This window comes from Danio aesculapii, chromosome 12 (assembly GCF_903798145.1).
Source record: "Danio aesculapii chromosome 12, fDanAes4.1, whole genome shotgun sequence".
NCBI classification, from domain to species: Eukaryota; Metazoa; Chordata; class Actinopteri; order Cypriniformes; family Danionidae; genus Danio; species Danio aesculapii.
In genome coordinates this window covers 13664789-13686274 of record NC_079446.1, presented here as the reverse complement: position 1 = coordinate 13686274, position 21486 = coordinate 13664789, and the positions used below count along the sequence as shown (strand labels likewise).

General features: G+C 34.8%; 1 protein-coding gene across 1 annotated transcript in view; it reads right to left on the bottom strand.

The window, feature by feature from the left end:
• Positions 1-21486, bottom strand: part of grid1b (glutamate receptor, ionotropic, delta 1b) — a 744708-nt gene that overhangs the window by 349959 nt on the left and 373263 nt on the right. The window contains 1 exon segment of the mRNA XM_056469382.1: positions 7803-8087. Coding sequence (XP_056325357.1) covers positions 7803-8087 — 285 coding nt within the window.

Sequence of the window (21486 nt, the reverse complement as noted above, 5' to 3'; positions counted from 1 at the left end):
TGTTGGGTGGGAAGTCAAAACTAATTTTCATGTGAAGAAACACACATCTAAAACAGCGACATGTATACCCGCCCCCAAAATAACACTTTTTAACATGTTATAATAAAAAAAATCTGAATTGTGTTTTGAACTGAACCTAAACTGGCACACTCAGAAGAACCATAATATTAATATTAAATCTTAAAAAAGGGGTAAACTAGGTGCAATTTAAAGCAATGCAATTAAACACCAGCATATAGCTCTATTTTTTGACTATTTGGAGGTCTTTTGCGGTCCTAAAATCCATACCTGAGCATTTCTCACCCAAACCCAACTTGCATAAATAATTTTTTTTTAAATAAAAACCCAACCCAAAACAAACCCAATGAATAAGACCTCGGTTCTCACCCAAACTAACGTCATGCAGTCAATCAAGAAAAAAATAAATAAAAAATCTGGTGTTTCAGTTATGACCAGTGGGTTTCAAAAATTAACATGATAGTTTGATAAAAAAAGAAAAAAAAAAAGAAAAGAAAAGAAATGGATACCCTCATTCAGTCTACAATGCTGCTCACCTTATCACCTGTAAATATATTCTGCAGACATAAAAGAAAAGCTTTTTCCTGCATGAATATACACTGTAATGAAGCACAAGGATTTCCTGGTTCATCTCAAATCTAAAAGATGGATTTCTGTGTGAGATTTTACAAACGTCTGTTCCTTTTCTATGTGCACTTAACATTAACGATCAAGTATGTGCTGAATTTTTAAAATGTCAATCACTCATCAGTCAGCAGTGATGATGACTGAAACCACTTTACAGTCTCTGGCAGAGATGGGCCGCTCATGTTAGGCTAAATGAACACTCCGTTAAAGGGATTTTGTCCAGTCGGGTCCATTTGGAAAAGCACATTTTTTTTTAACCAATTCCGAATTTAGATTTTGCACTTTTAGAATTACTTTGAAAGCAATTAACACCAAAGTTGACCCATTTCCAAAGCAAACATTGAAGTTTTTGACTTTTACACACTCAGGCATCAGGTTGGAACATGGGTTTGTAGTATAAGCCTACACTGTAAAAAATCCAACTTGAAAAAAATATTAATTAATAAAAAAAACTTGTTACTTTAAGTTGAGCTAATCTCAGACCTTCTCATTTGGAAAAAAAAAAGGATGCAATATTTCTAACCCTAACAATAACAGCAAATATATTAGTAACACAAATAATAACGTCAATAATGTCATTATTATTCACAACAACCACAACAACAAAATACTACTGCAATAATGCTAACGTATTTTATTTTATTTTTTTTTTCATTTGCACAAAGACTTTTAAAAATGAATTTTCATCTCACATTTACCTAGTTCCCTCTACTAAAAGAAATGCTTAGTGCATGTGGACTGTTAATTTGTATTTAACTGTTATGTAGGTAAACGTTTTTTTCCTAACAAAATGAAAATGCAAATGCCTAAAAAGATCAAATAACAAATCGAACTTTCGAAACAACTACCCAAATGATAAATCAAACGCTCAAATGATCAAATAATAAATCCAAATCCATTCTCAAATGAAAAATCAAATGTATTTAATAGTTAATTTTTACGATAAACTTACGGTAAAATCCTATAATTATAATGTCATTAGTTCTTAGTTACTTCTGATTACACACAAGAGCTGGATGATCATGATGCAAAGATTACTAGGACTATAAAAACACCTCATTCACACAAACTCTTTGCTGAGTCTTGTTTTTCCCTTTCCAGAAGCATTGCAAAGCCCTTTCCATGTTTGTCCTGCTATGTTTTCATCCTTGTCTTGTTTACAGTTATTTTTTGATTTGCCTCCTGTCCTGTTTGTAATTCAGTGTCTAATAAATGTTTTATTATTTTATTTTATTTTCAATTGAACTATGTTTGTTTGTTTGTTTGTTTGTTCTAATAATGTGTTATTTCTTAGTACCAATTTCCAATATATATATATATATATATATATATATATATATATATATATATATATATATATATATATATATATATATATATATATATATATATATTTTTTTTTTTTTTTTTTTTTGACCCAACTTCTGATATTTTAGGTCAGTGGAACTGATGTTGAGTGTCAAATGTTGAGTACATAAGAAAAATGAAAGGAAATGAAGATTATGAGATTTTTTTCTGCAGACAAAAAAAAAAAAATGTTCAATTGGCACAACTTAAGTTTTGTTACAGAGTAGGTTACCTCTCCAGAAACTAATAATCTTATGTTAACCTTACTAAACATGTTTTGTATTACTGACTAATTATGTGCAGCTGATGTTTTCAAAAGTTGAGTGAACAAGAAAAAGCCAAAGGATTAGGTTTTTTATTTAACTTAATTGTTTTACATTATTCAATTGTTGATATACTGTTTGTTTAGTATTCTTTTTTTCTTGCTACACAACAATTTTCGATCTTGTAAGCCTAAACTGGAATGTTATTTGGATCTCAGGATAGGGACAGGTCCCCCCTTCCCAATCTGTGTGAAGGAACTTGACGAGTCCTGACCTCAACCCGATAAAAAAAGTAAAAATAAAAACATAAGAAGTAAAAAAAAATTTGGGATGAAGAGCGGGGACTGCAATCCAGGCTATCTTGTTCAACATTTTTCACATTTTGAAAATGTTATATTTGTTTTGTTGGTGTCATTACATTACTTGGTTTATGGCAATTCAAACAACATCTCATATTTTATTTTCCTTTACCCCTGTGATATTTAGAATGCATGAAATGTAATAACTTTTGTAAGAGAACTACTGAATAACCCATTAATTAATTTGAAACTTTATTCTTTATTAGAGCTTATTAAAAATATGTATAATATAATATTTATTATATGTATAATATTTAATGGAGTTCTGGTATTACTGGTATTGGTATTGGAGTTCGAAAAAAAAGAGTTACTATACTTATATAGCACACATAGTTGCTTACCTTAGTATATTTGTTATTAATTGTATTTCATGCATGGTGAGTTTAATTTGAAGAGCATGCCATGCTGTGTGCCATTAGTACACTTGCTGTAATGCTATCACGGAGATAAAACTCTTAACACGATCAAATCAAGACAGTATTGTGTATTCCAAAATGAAGCTTGTTGTTTGTTTGTGCCTTAAACAAAGCAACATTGTCTTATATTGATTAACACTCACCTAGTCACTCACTTTTTTTTAGCTTACTCTGGCATATATTTTACACAGTGGATGCCCTTCCAGCTGCAACCCAGCCCTCAGTACTGGGAAACACCCACACACTGTCCAATTCACATACTATGGCCAATTTAGTTTATCCAATTCACCTATGGTGAAAACATAACATCGGAGCAAACCCACACAGACACAAGGAGAACATGCAAACTTTGTACAGTATATACAAACTCTATACAGACTTCCTGGTTTCAGCTAAGACTTGAACCGGCGATTTTCATGCTGTGAGGCAATGGTTCAAACCACTTAGCCTTTCATTTAATATACTTTTAATTTTCAGATAAATTAGACCTCCACCAGGGCAATATAAAATCAGCTTGTTATAACTCCTTAAATATTTTGCCTGAATATGTATTTGACCTGGAAACAGGTATGTTTTTGAGAGAATTTCTGGAAATAAGGCATTAGAGTAGAAGGTGTACAAGTGAAAGACCAAACATGGATGCAATTGGTTTTAATATTATTACTTGTTTCTTTTCTTTTCTGCATACTGCATGATGTAAGCCTCTTAAAGTACCTCAGACTGGCACTGCAAAGTATGAGTACTGTAAGTGTGTATGTATAAACTAAGCAGTTATAGAAATTTATGCAGAAGGATTATCTCATCATAATTATGTGTAAGAAGCAACATAAAAAATAAGGCCAATTAGTAACGTTAAGAGAACTAACAGGATTCAGTTACAATTGGATTTCAAAAACTACATTATAGTGTATCATATTGTTATTATTTATGTTTTTGTTTGTTGTTGATATTGTGCAAGATGCTGAGCATCCTATACTGTATACTAGATCATATTTACTTACAAATGCATTATCACTCAGTAAAATATGGAGTGTCAATATTAACCTCAATAAAAGTGTACATCCAGACAGTGTTGCCAACTTAGTGACTTTTTCTTGCTAATTAAACTTTCCAGAACCCTGTGTAGCTGTGGTTTACAGTGTACTTAGAAGGGGGTTTTAAGCAGTCTGCTTACATGTTTAGCTGTAAATTCACTGTAAACCATTATAAACCACAGATTTGCAGAGCTTATTGCTTTACTAAACACTTTGGATTCACACAGACTACTTGATTCATATATTGTTTTTATGTACTGCGGTATTTAGTATGGACGTACGAGAATCATTCATTCATTCATTTTCTTTTCCGCTTAGTCCCTTTATTAATCTGGGTTCTCCACAGTGGAATGAACCACCAACTTATCCTTACATGTTTTATATAGCGGATGCCCTTCCAGCCGCAAAAAAAATCACTGAAAAACATCCATACACACACATACACTACGGACAATTTAGCCTACACACTTAACCTATACCACATGTCTTTGGACTTGAGGGGGCAACCAGAGCACCCAGAGGAAACCCATGTGAACACGGAGAGAACATGCAAACGCACAGAAATGCCAACTGACCCAGCCGGGGCCCATACGGGAATCAGTGTAAACAAATATATTTGAATACTACAGTTTACTTAATTGAAGCATTTTGAATCACATGGCTACAACAGAAAATTAAAAGAAAATGTAATGATATATTTATTGAATACTGCTACAGGTTAAAGAAAAAATGTTATAGCTTTATTGCCAGGACAGAAGACTGTTTTGACCCTAAGGTGTTTGTTTTATTTCTTTAACTAGAACTTTTTTCGGTCACTTTATATGTCTTGGACACACAATTGTTCACAGGTTTGTAGGCATTATCTGTTCACTGACCATCCTCTTGATGGATACTTCAGGAAAAAAAATAACAAAAAAGTTGCTTTCAATTTTCCTCTACTCTCCTGTACTGCTTGTGCAATCAAAGCCTCAAAGAAATTACATTTCAGAATCATGTTTTCCATACACTGGTATTCAAATGAAGTTCAATCCAGTGCGGCTACTTTGAATGGATGAATTCTAACATCTCTTGCTCTTTTGTTGCTACTATTTCATGGATGTGAAGGGAAATCAAGGCTTGTAAAGCAGTTCTTGTGCTGCACCTGTGTGGAGTTCTTACAGGTCAAACTACAAAGCCACTGCAACAATCCATGCTTAAAGCTTCAAGCGTATACCCAGTGCTTGTACAGAATGAACATGTATATATAAAGTAAATTTCTATCATTCATCGATTCCTCATGACGTGTTGTGATGTGAATTATGTGAGGAAACTTCCATTATACTGTAAACAATTAGTAACATGTTTAAACAAATATGGGTACAATAAGGTGTCAGTGTTCTCTTTATAGTTCATCCATGCAATATTAACAGACAACTTAGAACTAGAATGAAAATAATTCTGACAAAGATTACCACAGGTCAGTGTTATATACACCAACAAGTCTCAATAGAATGTGTCACAATCACTGATTGATATATTGGTAACACTTTAATATAATAGTCCATTAGTTAATGTTAATCAATGTATTTGCTAACATGAACAAACAATTAGCAAAACATTTATTATGTATTTGTTTATTTGTTTATATATTGTGTATTTGTTCATCTTTGTTAATGTTAGTTAATGTTATTTAAGTTAAATAATGTTAGTTCATGTTAACTTAGAGTGCTGTTTCCCAACCCTGTTCCTGAAGACATGCCAATTGTACATATTTCAGACGACTCCCTTATCTGACCCATTCATTTCAGGTTTTGGAGTCGCTTCTAACGTTCTGATGAGTTGATTCAGGTTTGATTAGGAAGAGGATGAAAATGTGTACTATTGGTGTGCCTTCAGGGACAGCATTGGGAAACACTGCTTTAATGCAACTAATGTTGATGCACATCACAATAAATGCTTTACAAGATAATGAATAATGTTTTTTTTAAGTTAAATAATGGTAGTTCATGTTAACTTAGAGTGCTAAGTGTTTACCAACTCTGTTCCCAGAGACACACCAACTGTACATACTCTGGATGTCTCCATTTTTTGACCCATTCATTTCAGATTTGGAGTCTCTTCTAATGTTTTGATGAGTTGATTCAGGTGTGTTTGATTGGGAAGAGGTTGAAATGTGCACTGTTTGTGTGACTTCAGGAACAGAGTTGGGAAACACTGCATTAATTAATATTAATACACATAACATTGAATTTTAATAATGTTTAAGGTAATGTTGAACTATGATTAATAAATGCTTTACAAGATTATGCATAATGTTATTTAAGTTAAATAACTTTAGTTCATGTTAACTCAGAGTGCATTAACTCGGTGTTTCCCAACCCTGTTCCTGGAGGCACCCAACTGTACATATTTTGGATGTCTCCCGTATATGAACTATTCATGTTCGTGTCAATTCAGAGCACTAATTGTTTCCCAACTCTGTTTCTGGAGGCACATCAACTGTACATACAGTAATTTGGATGTCCCCCTTATCTGACCTATTCATTTAAAATTTTGGAGTCTCTTGTAATGTTTTGATGAGTTGATTCAGGTGTGTTTGATTAGGAGAGGTTGAAAATGTGTACTGTTGGTGCGCCTTCAAGAACAGGGTTGGGAAACACTGCATTAACTAAAGTTAAAACACATAAAATTTGATTTTAATAATGTATTAGTTAATGTTGAACTGTGATTAATAAATGCTTTACAAGATTATGTCTAATGTTATTTTAGTTAAATAACGTTAGTTCATGTTAACTCAGAGTGGCAAGTGTTTCCCAACCCTGTTCCTGGACACCAACTGTACATATTTTCAAAGTTTTCCTTATCTGACCCATTCCTTTCAGATTTTGGAGTCTCTTCTAATGTTCTGATGAGTTGATTCGGGTGTGTTTGATTAGGAAGAGGTTGAAAAGGTATACTGTTGGTGTGCCTTCAGGAACAGGGTTGGGAAACCCTGCATTAACTAATATTAATTCAAATAACATTGGATGGGTGACGCAGTGGTGCAGTAGTTAGTCCTGTCGCCTCACAGCAAGAAGGTCACTGGTTCGAGCCTCGGCTGGGTCAGTTGGTGTTTCTGTGTGGAGTTTGCATGTTCTCCCTGCGTTCGCGTTGGTTTCCTCCGGGTGCTCCGGTTTCCCTCACAGTCCAAAGACATGTGGTATAGGTGAATTGGTAGGCTACATTGTCCGTAGTGTATGTGTGTGAATAAGTGAATATGTGTTTCCCAGTTATGGGTTGCAGCTGGAAGGGCATCTGCTGCATAAAAAAACAAATGCTGGATAAGTTGGCGGTTCATTCCGCTGTGGCGACCCCAGATTAATAATAACATTGGATCTTAATAATGTCATAGTTAATGCTGAACTATGATTAATAAATGCTTTACAAGGTTATGCATACTTTGTTAATGTTAGTAAATACATGAACTGGCATTAACTAATGGACCATTATACTAAAGTGTTACTGATATTTTAAAACATCTCAGTAAAACCCAATGAATTAACACAGTGTTTCATCACTTTTTGATTTAGTGGCTAAATTCTAACAATTTTAGAACAATTTGCCCCCAATGAGGGGTAGGGTTAAGGGTTTTTTTAGGAAAATCATACCTGTTCATACAAATTGTCAATACGTAAAATATATTTCCTTGTGAGGGCTGCATAACCTGTGTTTTGTTATATCATTTCACATGTTTTCTTATTTTAGCAATCAGTCACTCACCATAGTCGCTGTCATAGAAGACGATGAACTTTTGCCATCGCAGCTCACCAACTAGAGTCAACATGACATCACCTAGACGGACAGGCGGTCGTGCTGCAAGGGTGTATCGTTCTCCGTCAGGGCTTGGATTGAGCTGGCAGGCTGTACGGGGTGATCCTTCAGCATTTCGCTGGACATAAAGGTGTGGTATGTGCATGGCATCTGTCAGGGACTGTAGAGCACTGGCTGAAGCACAGCCTGTAGACGTGACCAAAGCCAGGATCCCTTGCGTCATCAGTTCGCATGCTGCAAAACAACAGAAATAAGAGATCTGATGAGCTTATAGGTTTAGAAATCTTAAGCCGAACCTTGAGTAATTAGCTGTGTATAATTGACACACATTTGCCTCAGTTTCACTTGTTCCAAATTAAAGTTGATACATAGTAATACTACTAAAAATAAAAAAAATAATAATACAATATTAATGTAATTATAACAAGTTTTTAGTTTAAACGGTTATGAATACAGTATATGCAGATTCCAAACATAAGATAATAATAAAAAAAATAAACAAGCTATGTGATCAATAGATTGCAATAGATCGATTGTTCTAAATTAAAGGTTGCTACATATTAATACTAATACTATGGGATCAATAAATAGCAATACTACTAAAGCAATAAAATGTTGTACACGTCTATATTGTATAGATATATATTGAATACATTTATATATTTTGTGCCATTGACTTTGGTAAAACGTTCAATATATGTTATCAAAGCAGCAGTTAGCATAAAATGTCTCTCTCTCTCTCTCAAAAAAAAAAAATAAATAAAAAAAAGAAGGAGCAGACTGCAATATTTTTTAACCTTGTTATTTTTATGACACTTTGAGCTTTGTGAATTGAGGAAGAAATATTTTCCGTGGGAGGACATGATTTAGCTGTAAATGTACAAGCTTTAGAAATAATTTGGTTATGTTTTGGCAGCAGCTCAGATACTGCCGTGTGCCTGGCTAAAACATTTTAAAATAGAGAATTCTTATTTGACAATTTAAATTAAGATAATTAACGTGGGCAAAACAAACTTGTGAAGTTATCTAAATAACAGGCAGTCATCAGGCAGATGAAACAGATATATAATATTCTTTCTCCACAGAGAAATACATTACACATTAGTACATTCATTACAATTTTTAAATCAAAACATCTACATTACATTTTTTCATTCCCTTGGCTTGCATTCTTATATAAGTTTTGTGGAAGGCTATAAATGTAAACATGTCTGAATTTGCTGTGCAAGGTCTGACAAGGTGAGGTCTGACCAGCAAACCTAAATCAAAATACACCGTGACCAATAGAAGAATTTACCAATTTTACAATAGACATCACGTTTTTTTTTTTTTGTTTTTTTTTTGTGGTTTCTGAGCATTTCATCTCAGAAGTCACATTTACAATGTTTTTAATCAGTTTTATTGATATGTTTGCCTATATTTGAAAGACTGTATGTAAAAAAGAGGGATTGCACTTACTAATTGAAGTTTAAAATCTTTTGTAACATTGCATGCTTTAGATCAGATTTTTTTCAAATATGTCAGTCCATTAGAATGTACAATAGGTTCAAAATCTGTTAATGAAATTAATTCAGAATCAGAAATTAAATAAAAACATGCTGATTAGACTTTTTATGTAAAAAAAAAAACTGTTTCGATGTACTAGTTCATTGCCGAAACAATGTCATATGCAGAATATACAGATATTGAAATTCTTGAGCATAAAGCAGATGAAAATACCTCAGACATGGACATTATGTGGAGTTATGAGGAAGATGAAGATAAAGTGTGTTATGAACAAGATAAAATCTATACAAAAAAACATTACAATTAAAGTAAAAATGTTAGAATCATAAGCTTTGTGATTTTAAAAATAAATGTAAAGATTAACAATGTTTTTTTGTTTATTTTTTGTTGGTATGATGTTCGGGATGTACAACTGTTCTAACCTGAAGTCAAAAAATATATTTAAAGGGTGTTGAATTTTTATTATTATAATTTGGTCTCATTTATAAAAGCCTCAAGAACTGTGAAAAAATACTTTTTTTTCAGAAAATTGCAACATAATTTGGGGTTAAATCTACAAGTTGAGTGACTGAGACGCAATAGTTTAGGTGTTAAGTTTAGATTATATAAACAATTACCGTGGTCACTTTTATTGAATGGAAAATTCAAAACATCATATCTTTATGTCAAGGCCCACTGAAATTTCCAGAAAGAAACAGAAGTGAGTCATATCAGCCGTGCATTGAGATGTATCTGTCTTTTTTTCTTTCCTTTTTTTTCTGTCTCTGCTGGCAAGGTAAATCTGTCACAATTGATTTTGATACAAGAGATGCATGTGTCGAGCAAGCAAATCACATGACATATGATGCTAGAAATATAGAAGATTTTTGTACCAGTGCAAGAGTTTAGTCAAGAAACATTGGGTTTCGTTATTAGGCATAGGATTTTGGATGAGAAATATGAGCATGCAGAATTTTTGTAAATAGATACAAATAAATGAGTAAATACAAGTAAACAGCCAAAATCTTAATAAAAAGCAGGTAAAAAGCCACTAGTTTATAGTGAGAATTGAAATTTAAACTAAAGTGTTTTATGTTTAATTTAATTTATATTTGTAAATATTTTATGATTTGGCCTATTAGTATTAACCCATATGAATTTGTATGATTTATTAAATATGTTCATGGCCTGTTTATACAGTATATTGCAGGCTCATTATGATACGTACCTCCTATATACGTTTCTGGACATCATAAAATACATCCCAGAAAGTACTTTTTTTGCAGTTTTGTTTTCTCAAATCCACCAGAGACCAATGTGTACGCTTTTTCAGATCTTAAACTTCACTCGCGATGTGCCATTTGTGCCTGCTGTTCTCGTGTAAATTCAGTAACGGCCGATATTGACTGACTGACTGACTGACCGATAACCACACCCACCCCCTTCCCTAAACCCAACTGATAGTGTTTTCTAAAGCACTGATTGACACAAGTCCACCAATGTACACAGCGAGCCACTGGGCAAACTGGTAACTGCTGAAAAGCAGTTCACTTGGAGATAAGAGCTCAGCTGGTAGTGCAACCCCCCGCCCCCCCCCCCCCACCCCCCCCCCCCCCCCCCCCCACCCACCCCCGCCCGCCCCCGAAAAAAAAAAAAAAAATCGTTTGTGGCATCATACCGCCCCGTACAGGTCGTTTTAAAGACAAAATGCAGCCGTAGCTCTGGCTACATAATTCACGCTCTTCAGAAATGTATACAAGGGTACGTTTTCACAATGAGCCTGTGTTGGTATGTTTAGGGCTTGGGTCAGATCTCATATTTATTTGTATTTATAAAAAAAAATAATAATAATTAATTATATATATATATATATATATATATATATATATATATATATATACAGTTAAAGTCTTATTAGCCCCCCTGAATTATCAGCCCCCCTGTTTATTTTTTTCCCCAATTTCTGTTTAACGGACAGAAGATTTATCCAACACATTTCTAAACATAATAGTTTGAATAACTCATTTCTAATAACTGATTTATTTTATCTTTGCCATGATGACAGTAAATAATATTTTACTAGATATTTTTGAAGACACTTCTATACAGCTTAAATTGACATTTAAAGGCTTAACTAGGTTAATTAGGTTAACTAGGCAGGTTATGGTAAATAGCCAAGTTATTGTATATTGATGGTTTGTTCTGTAGACTGTCGAAAAAAAAATGCTTAAAGGGGCAATAATTTTGACGTTAAAATGGTTCATAAAAAAGGCTTACACATAAGGCTTTCTCCAGAAGAAAAAAATATTATCAGACATATTGTAAAAATGCCCTTGTTCTGTTAAACATAATTTGGGAAATATTTAAAAAAGAAAAGAAAAATCAAAGGGGGGCTAATAATTCTGACTTCAACTGTATATATCATAACTTTTTCATAAACTATAAATGACATAACTGACAAAAACATTAGCATTTTTTCTTTTAAATTTCAGTTAGCAGATTGGTGCTGGTATTACTGAAACCTGGATAATGCATTTTTTTTCAGTAATAACTGTATCATTGGATTTACAAGAAACAAATAAATATGCTGTGATCGATACTGTTATCGTGATACTGGTAATTTGTGAGAAAACACCATTATGATTTGCTCATAACAAATCTTTTTTGTGCAGATAGCAAAAAGCCCATTTTCCAATTCTGCAATATTCTTAAAGCCACTTATTTCAGTCAGTAATTAATTTTTAGATTAAAATCTAGAACAGTGCATCATAAGAGATTTCTTTTTTTTTTTCACTGACATGAAAGGACACTGTTTCAGCAAGGTTTCAATGCTTAATCGCTGACACAATATAAAGGGACAGCCTCATTGTCCGCTTTTAGAATAATCAAGGCCAAATGAGTTTAATTCGACCTCCTCTTAATTGCAAGCCTTGGTTTTACGATAAGTGAGCACTGTGTATCTTCTGTGTCATAAAAAGTGACCTGTTCATTTACCTTACTAAAAAAAAAAAAATAAAAAAATTGAATTCACTTCATGGAAATCAAACAGGCAGATCATAGTTATTTATTTATTTATTTATTTATTTGTTTAGTTAGTTAGTTAGGTGTTAATAAAAAGAGTGGTCAGGTTTTTTTTTTTTTGTTTTTTTTTGTAATGGACTGCATGACTTAGCACTTTGTTACAATTGCTATGTAGCAGGGATGCTCTACCAACATTGGTCTTATTAATTCTGACATTCCTTCATTCATTTTCTTTTCGGCTTAATCCCTTTATTAATCCAGGTTCGCCACAGCGAAATGAACCACCAACTTTTCCAGATTGTTTTTACGCAAAGGATGCCCTTCCAGCTGCAACCCATCTCTGGAAAACATCCACACACACTCATCACACTCATACACTACTGAACATTTAGCATACCCAATTCACCTGTATCACATGTCTCTGGACTTTGGGGGAAACCGGAGCACCCAGAGGAAACACACGCGAACGCAGGGAAAATATGCAAACTCCACACAGAAACGCCAACTGACCCAGCCAAGGGTCAACCCAGTGACCTTCTTGCTGTGAGGCGACAGCACTACTTACTGCGCCACTGCGTCGCCTTAATTCTGACAATAAATAAATAAATAAATAAATGAATGAATGAATACTGAATGGGGACAAAAGCCTCATTAGCCTCAATAATATCATTTCTATTTATTCAACATTTTCTAATTAGTTGATACAGTATAATGCTTAGCACAGCAAAAAAAGTAACACTGTATTTAATTGCGCAAATAGCATATGCATAATAATTCAAAAGAGACAAGAAGTCATTATGTCTGACACGTTAGCCATGGATTGTCGGTCCCAGATGCAATGCAGTCCTTGCGGCTGAGATCCAGTTAACTACTCCAACTCTAATTAGAGTCTAATCAGTTGTCTAGACTGCCCTTTAATGCATTGCTGGTCTGCTTCCAACAGCTGTAGTGGTGTATGTATTCCTTTCCTTTTAAAACTCCAAAACTTAATATTTTTTGTGCTTTATCCTGATGTTCCATCTATACATTTATTTTATTAAAGGTAACTTTGTCATCTAATTTATAGTTAGATTACTCTAGGTTTCAGGTTAGGTTCGTAACATTACTTATAGACTAGGATTGGACGATGTCGAACAATTTGGCATCGTACGATGTCAATGTGAAACATCGCGATGGATGATGGCATCATTATCGTAGGCGACGGAGAATTAATTATTTATGAATACTTAATTAATTCATAATGAATTAATTATTTGTAGCCTACCGTTTCAACTACCTGACCCGCATGGTCTTTGTTTTACCCATAACCAAATCATAAATAAATTACCACCTATCAATCATTTTTTCTCTGTCATGAATAATTTTTCTCTGAGGTTTTCGCTAAAATTACTAAGTACATGCGTGAAAGTGAAAGATTGAAGCAGTGTACTGACGCTCTGACACGTTACCTGATAGATTAAAAAGACTGAAGAGGCGTCATATAGAGACAAGATTACTTAAATATCACATTTAACAACTATAGTGAGACGCAATCCAGCGGTACATTTTTAATAAACTCTCTGATGTGCACTGCTCTCTGGGGTTTTGTGCTCAAAGCACCCAGTGACTGCTCAGACACGCACAGACGCTGCAGCGCATGACAGTGTGTGCGTTTGTGTGTGTGGTCATGTGATGTGCGTTTTCAGCGGTGTGGAAGGAGGGCTTTTTGGGAATGCTAGGTGAAATGCAGTGTGGACGTGGATCTAAAATGTTTTTTTCTAAAATCCATTTTAAAACTAAGACCTATGTAAACGGTCTGTATTTTTCACAGGTTGCTGCTGAAATGGGGGCGGGGCAGAGGATTGTGATGCCGGCTCAACATTGTGATGTCTATCGGCAATCTTTTTAAATTTTTTTTTTTTTTATGAAACTTACAACCCATTTTTACTTCTTAAAAAACTTTAATCCCTAGGGCAATAGGAGTTAATAGGAGTAGATTTGATTAAGGGGCTGAAAACATAAGCATTTGTGGCATTGGCTGAAAAGCAAAGTTTAGCAATTTTAGCAGCAAAGTTATTACACTTTATTGAACAATTACAGAGACAAAAATGTATTTTTCTTTAGAAAATCCGCCATGATGCACTGAGCACAATGTGATCAGGGAAGGCGTACTAAGAAAGTACATTTGGATTTCATATTGCTAAGTGAATTTTGAAAAGCATCTAGAAAATACAAAGTTTTATTTTCTTAAAACTCCAACCTCTCCAACGGCATGGAGGAAGAAGAAAGAAAAATGTAATCCAATGCCGATCAATAGATGGATGCATTTCAGAGAAACTCTGTTCTTAGTGGAAAGATATTGAAATGTCATTTTGAGGCACTGGCCAGAGAAGAAATCATGGCAGATAATCAACTTTCAGAGACTATTGACGTGGCAAACACTAAACAACACTGAGAGCTCATTATGTGCAATGCTGCAATGCCACTAAAAATCAAACTTTAAAAATGAAGTCAGCTTCAGTGCAATACGTGTGCTTTATTTATTTATTTTTTTAATATGATTGCAGAAAATGTGCGTAATACAGTGCATAATAACCTCACTGTAACTTTCTCAGTTTTATTCGTAACCGCAGAATTATTGAGCTATTAGAACTGGTTGAAAATATATTCAGTAGCTGTTAAAATGCAGCTGTTGATTACAAGCAGCACTTTATAGTTTGTGTGTATGGGGGTGGGGGTTATAGCACTTAAATGTGGGCTACTCTATACAAAAACAAACTCAATCACTACTACTTACAAGCTCAATTTCTTATATTACTTTATTTTTAAATATGCTAATTCACAACTATAATGCAAAGAGAATTTGGGTCATACTTCCTCTTAAGGTACAATTCTTGTAATTAGCAAGCATCAACAAACCTTTTAGCTCAATACCAACACATGTATTGATGTGTAAGGTACAGTAGTAGTTTGGTTTATGTATTAGGTAGGATTAAGTATGTAGATATAGAAAAAATGTCAAGATCATTATAAGTTGCCTACTAATAAACAGCCAATATCATATTAATAGCCAGGTAATAAGCCAGCAGTAAATACTGGGAATTGATTTGAAGTGAGGATTGATGTATATGCTTGCATTTTGTTTTGAAAATATACTTTAAAAATTATTGCTGCCTTAATTTTTATGGTGGCTTGAGAAAGCCAACATACTTTTACTACATACTACATAAACTTATTAGTCTTCCGTCTTCTTCTTCTGATTTCTATATGCATCTCCTCCTAGACCGTTTATACTACAACCACCAAACTAACACCAAACCTCCAAACTGGTCTGACTCAGTTTGTTATATCTTTTCCAACTGATCCGACGTTCAATTTTCTGAAAACGGACCCGGAAAATTTGGAAAAATCCCATTGACTTAACATTGGACCAAAGTTTATGACCTCATAACTTTCTGCCAGACTGTCATACAGACTTAAGGTTACGCTCAATTAACTCAGACTACCAATCTGCCAGTCAATGATGACCTTTCAACTTACTAGCCACACCCTAGCAACCACTTATGACACCTTAGCAACTGTCCCATAGACTTCCATTGGAAAAACTGCCACTGAATTTACATCGGACATACTAGCAATATACCATTTCATCCTATCAATATACTATACTAAAAACATACTAACAAACATACTAATCATATTAGCAACATGCTAATTCATACTTTAAACATACTAGCATCATGCTAATTCATACTAAATTCATGCTGACAATATTTTTTTTGTTAAATCAAATGAACTTTTCTTGTCATATCAACTTACATTATTCAAACTGACTAAAAAAGTTAAACTTTGTACAACTTAAAAAACTGTTGAAAAAAAAAACACTGAGTAGGGAGTAGGATGACAATGGAAAGATCCACATGCAGCTTTATTCAGAGTCATAAAACAGGCTATGTCAAATACAGGAGCAAACGGAAACAAACAAGGAAATCCAGAAGCACAGTCAGGGAACAGGCAAATGGTCGATGCAGGTGACAGACAGGATAAACTAAACTTTAAAACAAGACAAGGGTCAAAACACAGAGAGACTAAACCAGAAAATGGTTTGCAAAGGGTTTGCATCAACAAGACTTAGAAATGTGAGTGTCAATGTGAGCAGTTTATATAGTCTGTGTAATCAGTCTAGGATGAGCTACCATCTGTGTGTAAATGTAATCAAAGGTAAACCTGAACAGGTGTGAATTTGGTCCATGACAGGATTTGTAGTCCATATGGTGACAGGGTTGTAGGTGGGTGATAATTAATGTTCTTCAGTGATCTATAATTGATGATTGTCTTGAATTTTTGTCATTCATATTTTACATTGTTAAGATTATGAGTTGTCATTATGTTTTTTTTTTTTTTTTTTTTTTTTTTTTTTGTTTTTTTTTTTGGTAATATAATTAAATTAAAGAAAATTTTAACTGTAGCTTCAGACAGACAGTAGGTCCACAAACTGCATTCAAACTGACAGCATATCCCTGACTGTCTGAAAAGCACTAGATCTGGTCAAGGTCCATTTACTGATGTACTGCTACTTTGTTTGAGAACTAATTAAAGGGTTTGTCAAAGTTCATAGAGTTAGTGACCAGAGACTTCATGGATTTTGTCAGGACAGAAAGGTCTCTGCAGTGTCATCTCATGCATGACACATTGCATTAGTTCAGCTGGGGTGTTTTCAGCAACAATTGTCACCCTAAATCAGGGAGGTAAAAACAGTACATAGTAACTGCAGTAAACCGTAAAAAACTGCAATTCTTCCTGCCTAAGTAAAATTGTTTTCAAACAAATCTCAATAATGTCTGAATAATTCCTTTGTAAAGATGGTCACATTCTTTGTTTATAAATACATTAGCTGGATAGATCGAATCATTTGAATCAATGAACTAACGACTCACCCTTGAAGACAGATGCAGTTAAGTGTCATATACAATCCAAGGTGCCAGTGCAAAACACCCTAACTAATAATAACGGATAATGTTTTTGTCAATATTGCATGTGCTAGCATCTTAAACAAGTAAATGGTATTGCATTGAGTGGTTTAGAATAAGGATTGAGCAAACTCAGTTTTGCAAAACAGTTTGATTCAGCTCTGAATTGAGTTTGACACCTCTCCCTTAAATGTAGCTGTGGTTTTACTAAAATGATGGTACCCTGCATTAAAATGCCAATGAATAAATGCCAGTTCTGAACCACCCGAACTGCACCCTCTGCACCACGGAGCAAATTTCCACCATATAAAACCTACAGCCTCCTGGTAGAAGGAGCTCCTGCATTCAGAATGGTCTCTATAATTTTGATGAAATACCTGAACTTGCCATTAAGCCCCATTCAAAGGCCAAGCCCAAAGTTTCCACATATCTTCCTAGACAATAAAGAAGACAATAAAAGTAGTACTTGTACAAAGTTTCAGACATTGTACAGAATTGAACAAACTAGAACAGAGAAGTACTAAGTAAAAGGGAAAGCTCTGAAAGCAGAGGATGCAGTTAAGAGTTCAACAAAAACGAGACATTTCACTCTTTCAAAATAATTGTCAGGGTTTTGGGAGTCTGGATAAGTAGACAAGTAATGGTGAGCAAAAAAGGAAAGCTATTTTGTATCTTTCTGTGATGATACTAGGGTTTTGTTTATAGTTTTTAAAACAACCAAACTCACTTATCTTAAATTGAACCAAAAAGTGAGTCAGCTGAAAGTGATCTCAGGCCTTTTGGTGTTCACAATATAGTGGACTCAAAAGATAACCCAATTCCTTTTTTATTTCTCTTCTAGAGTGATGTCAGACCCTTTCTTGTTCAAACCACAACCTTATAAGAACTCAGACCCCAGCTTTATGTGCCGAATTTAGGTTTTAAAACAATGAGATTGAATGCATTATAATAACCGTGCTGGAAAAAAAAACAACTTAAACCAGCTTAAGCTGGTTGACTGGTTTAAGTCGGTCAACCAGCCTGGTTTTAGAGGGGTTTTGGCCATTTCCAGGCTGGTTTCCAGCCAGGTCTTGGTTGGTCAGGGTGGAAAATGACCAGTTTAAGCCAGCTAAATCCAGCTTGACCAGCCTGAAGGGTGCCATAGTGACCAGTGCCTTCTAGTAGGGTGCTTAGAACTTCCATTAAGAATTGTCATCAGCCAAAGCAGTGTTTCTCAACTGGGTGTCAATACTGTTTTCAGTGGCTTACGGAGTGTTTTTGTGATGCGAAACTTAAATTTTGAAGGAAGGATGTGTGTGTGCGAGAGAAAAACGTCCGCCTCAGATCAGATGTTGAAATATAACGTCAGTGCTCCCGACCTGTCAGCTGTAATACTGCACTCCGCAGCTCTTCAACACACACACACACACACACACACACACACACACACACACACACACACACACACACACACACACACACACACACACACACACACACACACACACACACACACACACACACACACACACACACAAACAAACAAACAAACAAACAAACAAACAAACAAACAATACCTCACTGCATTATAAGGAGGAAACCATATTACTGGCATGAAACTAGCAGGTATGTAAGCCACGCATTTTCCAAAAATGACCAATAATGGTATGTTACTGATATTATGCTGGTTGATTTGCATGTCGATTCTAATCTGGAGCGGTTATGTTTATTTAGTTAGTTTGTGTTATGTAGTCTTTACCACGATATGTGCTTTTCTGTCATCTGACATCAAAATGACAAAATTTTCACTTTGTGAAACTTATTCAATCAATGTGTTAGTGAGACAGGACAGTAGACTATGTGTGTGTGTCAATCATTTTGGTGAATTACATTTGTTTGGGTTGGTTGTATATTTGAAAGACAGAGAAAATGTTTACTTTAGAGATAATATTAACAATAATAGAAACAATATTTTATTTAAATGGCACAAGATGCCGTCTAACAACGAGGGAAAAATACCCCATAGCAGTTGTTTTCTATCCTGTTAGATCACATTTTTTAAAAACAATCTGTCCAGGAGGTGGCGCTGATTGACAGCAGTGTTTGTTCAAAAATGTTAGAAGCAAGTAAAATAAATTAAAGCTATCTTTTCAAAACTGTCCAAATGTGACTGTTTATACGCATCAGCTGTATACACGCTATACACAAAGAAGTGCTGCATTAATAAACACTGCATTTTTGAATGGGGAAAAATGTAACAGTCAATATGGCAAATGAAGCCCCACCTACTTGTACAGGAGCCAATCGTCGATTGCTAAAGACTGTTGTTTCTCTGGGGGAGAAGCTCGGACGCGACGTGTGCTTTTATGACAGGTTTAGTGGTCAACAAACACACTGGAATCTCACAGATTACTTGCTTCACAGACATAATAATTATATCCACATAAAGCTTGAAATCTGAACTTATAAATTAATCAACTACAACTGAAAGTGCACCTCACATGACAGCAACTACTTAAATGCCGCCAAGTGAAATGATGTGCCTTAAAGAGACTTTGGTACCAGTTAAAGGTTGGATGAAAAGAAAATACCACGTATAAGTTTCCCTAGTAGATTCTCCTCAGATATTCACTTATAGTAACTGCTACTCCAACTATATCACAATTGTCACATATTTAAATCAGTTTTCAACTTCTTTGTTGTTCATCCTTACATCCCTGTTAGTATGTGTTAATGACAGCTGGTGTTCAATGTATTTCTCTTTCCAGATTTCAAGAAGTGCACAGATCTCCTCCTGAGACTACACAACCATGCGACCTGTCAAGGTTGAGAAGTTTTTTAGTGTTATAGAAACAGTTGCAGAAATGGGAAGTCCCCAGATACACTTGCCGAAACAAAATGCAAAGCGGGCCAAGGTCTCTTTTAAACATCACAAAAAATATTGAACCACAAAACAAATGTGAAATGAACCAAACTCAGACCACCTCCAGAGGATTGTTTTTATGTTTGCTTTTGTCTACTTTGTTTTCGGGTTCATTTAGGGTGGTTTGAGATCACTTGGTTAGTTTACATATACACAATGAACTGATCCAAGCAACCCAAGCTCATTCTGAAAACATACCTCTACATACATTTCTGGGGACCGCCAAATACGTCCCAGGAGCTATATTTATTTGCAGTTTTTGTTTTCGCAAATCCAACAGAGGCCATTGTGTATGCTTTTTGAGATCTCAAATTTCTCTCGCGAGTGCCATTCACGCCTGCTGTTCTCACGTAAACCCACCAGAGGCCACTGTCGACTGACTGTTTGACTGACCCGCCCACTCACTTAACTAAACCCAAATGACAATTTTCAAAAGCAATCAAGAAAAAGAAAAGGCCTCGCCTTGATTTTTACCATATATTGAGGTCTTACCACATTCTCACACCGTTATTTACTTTTTTATTTAATTTTTTGGATTCTGTTTTTGTCTTATCTGCTTTCTGGAACCATTCTTCATCAGACTCGAACCCCATCATCGCGCTCAACCACTCTCTGTGCATCTGAAGTCCATCGACGTACATGGCAAACAAACGGGACAAACTGGTAACAGCGGGAATGCTGTCCATACGGAGGTAAGCGAAAGGAATGACGTCATACCGCCCCATAGCATTCATTTAAGTAATGAAATGCAGCCATACATACTTCTGGCTACATAATTTGCGATCTCCAGAAATTAATATAGGGCTACGTTTTCAGAATGAGCCTACAAGTATGTTGGATCCAATTGTGCTTAAATGGTTAAAAGAACTACTTTAGGTGTGAAAACACACATTCAATCATGAACAAGCATCTTGAATATGATGCAAGCCATACTGGTAGTCAGAGCTAGGTAATAAACAGAGGTTCTGAATCATATTAAAGGGGTGATTGCCTATGTTGTAAGTTCAGGTAGAAGTGCATTGCAAAAGTCCAGTCTAAAAGTTACAATGGTCTGGAAAAGATGTGTAGCCTGATCAGTAAGCGTTCATTCCAAGAGATGATGGAGGAAACAGAGAGAACTATAAAGGGACTGGGTCATTTCACTGACATTGGCCATCTTCACTTTGCTTAACAGATTAACTTTCTCATTCCTGAAAGGGGGAAATGGAAATGCACACTTAATACAATGTTCTACACTAAGTAAAGACAAACTCTGCAGGATGTAGATTGTTGAATT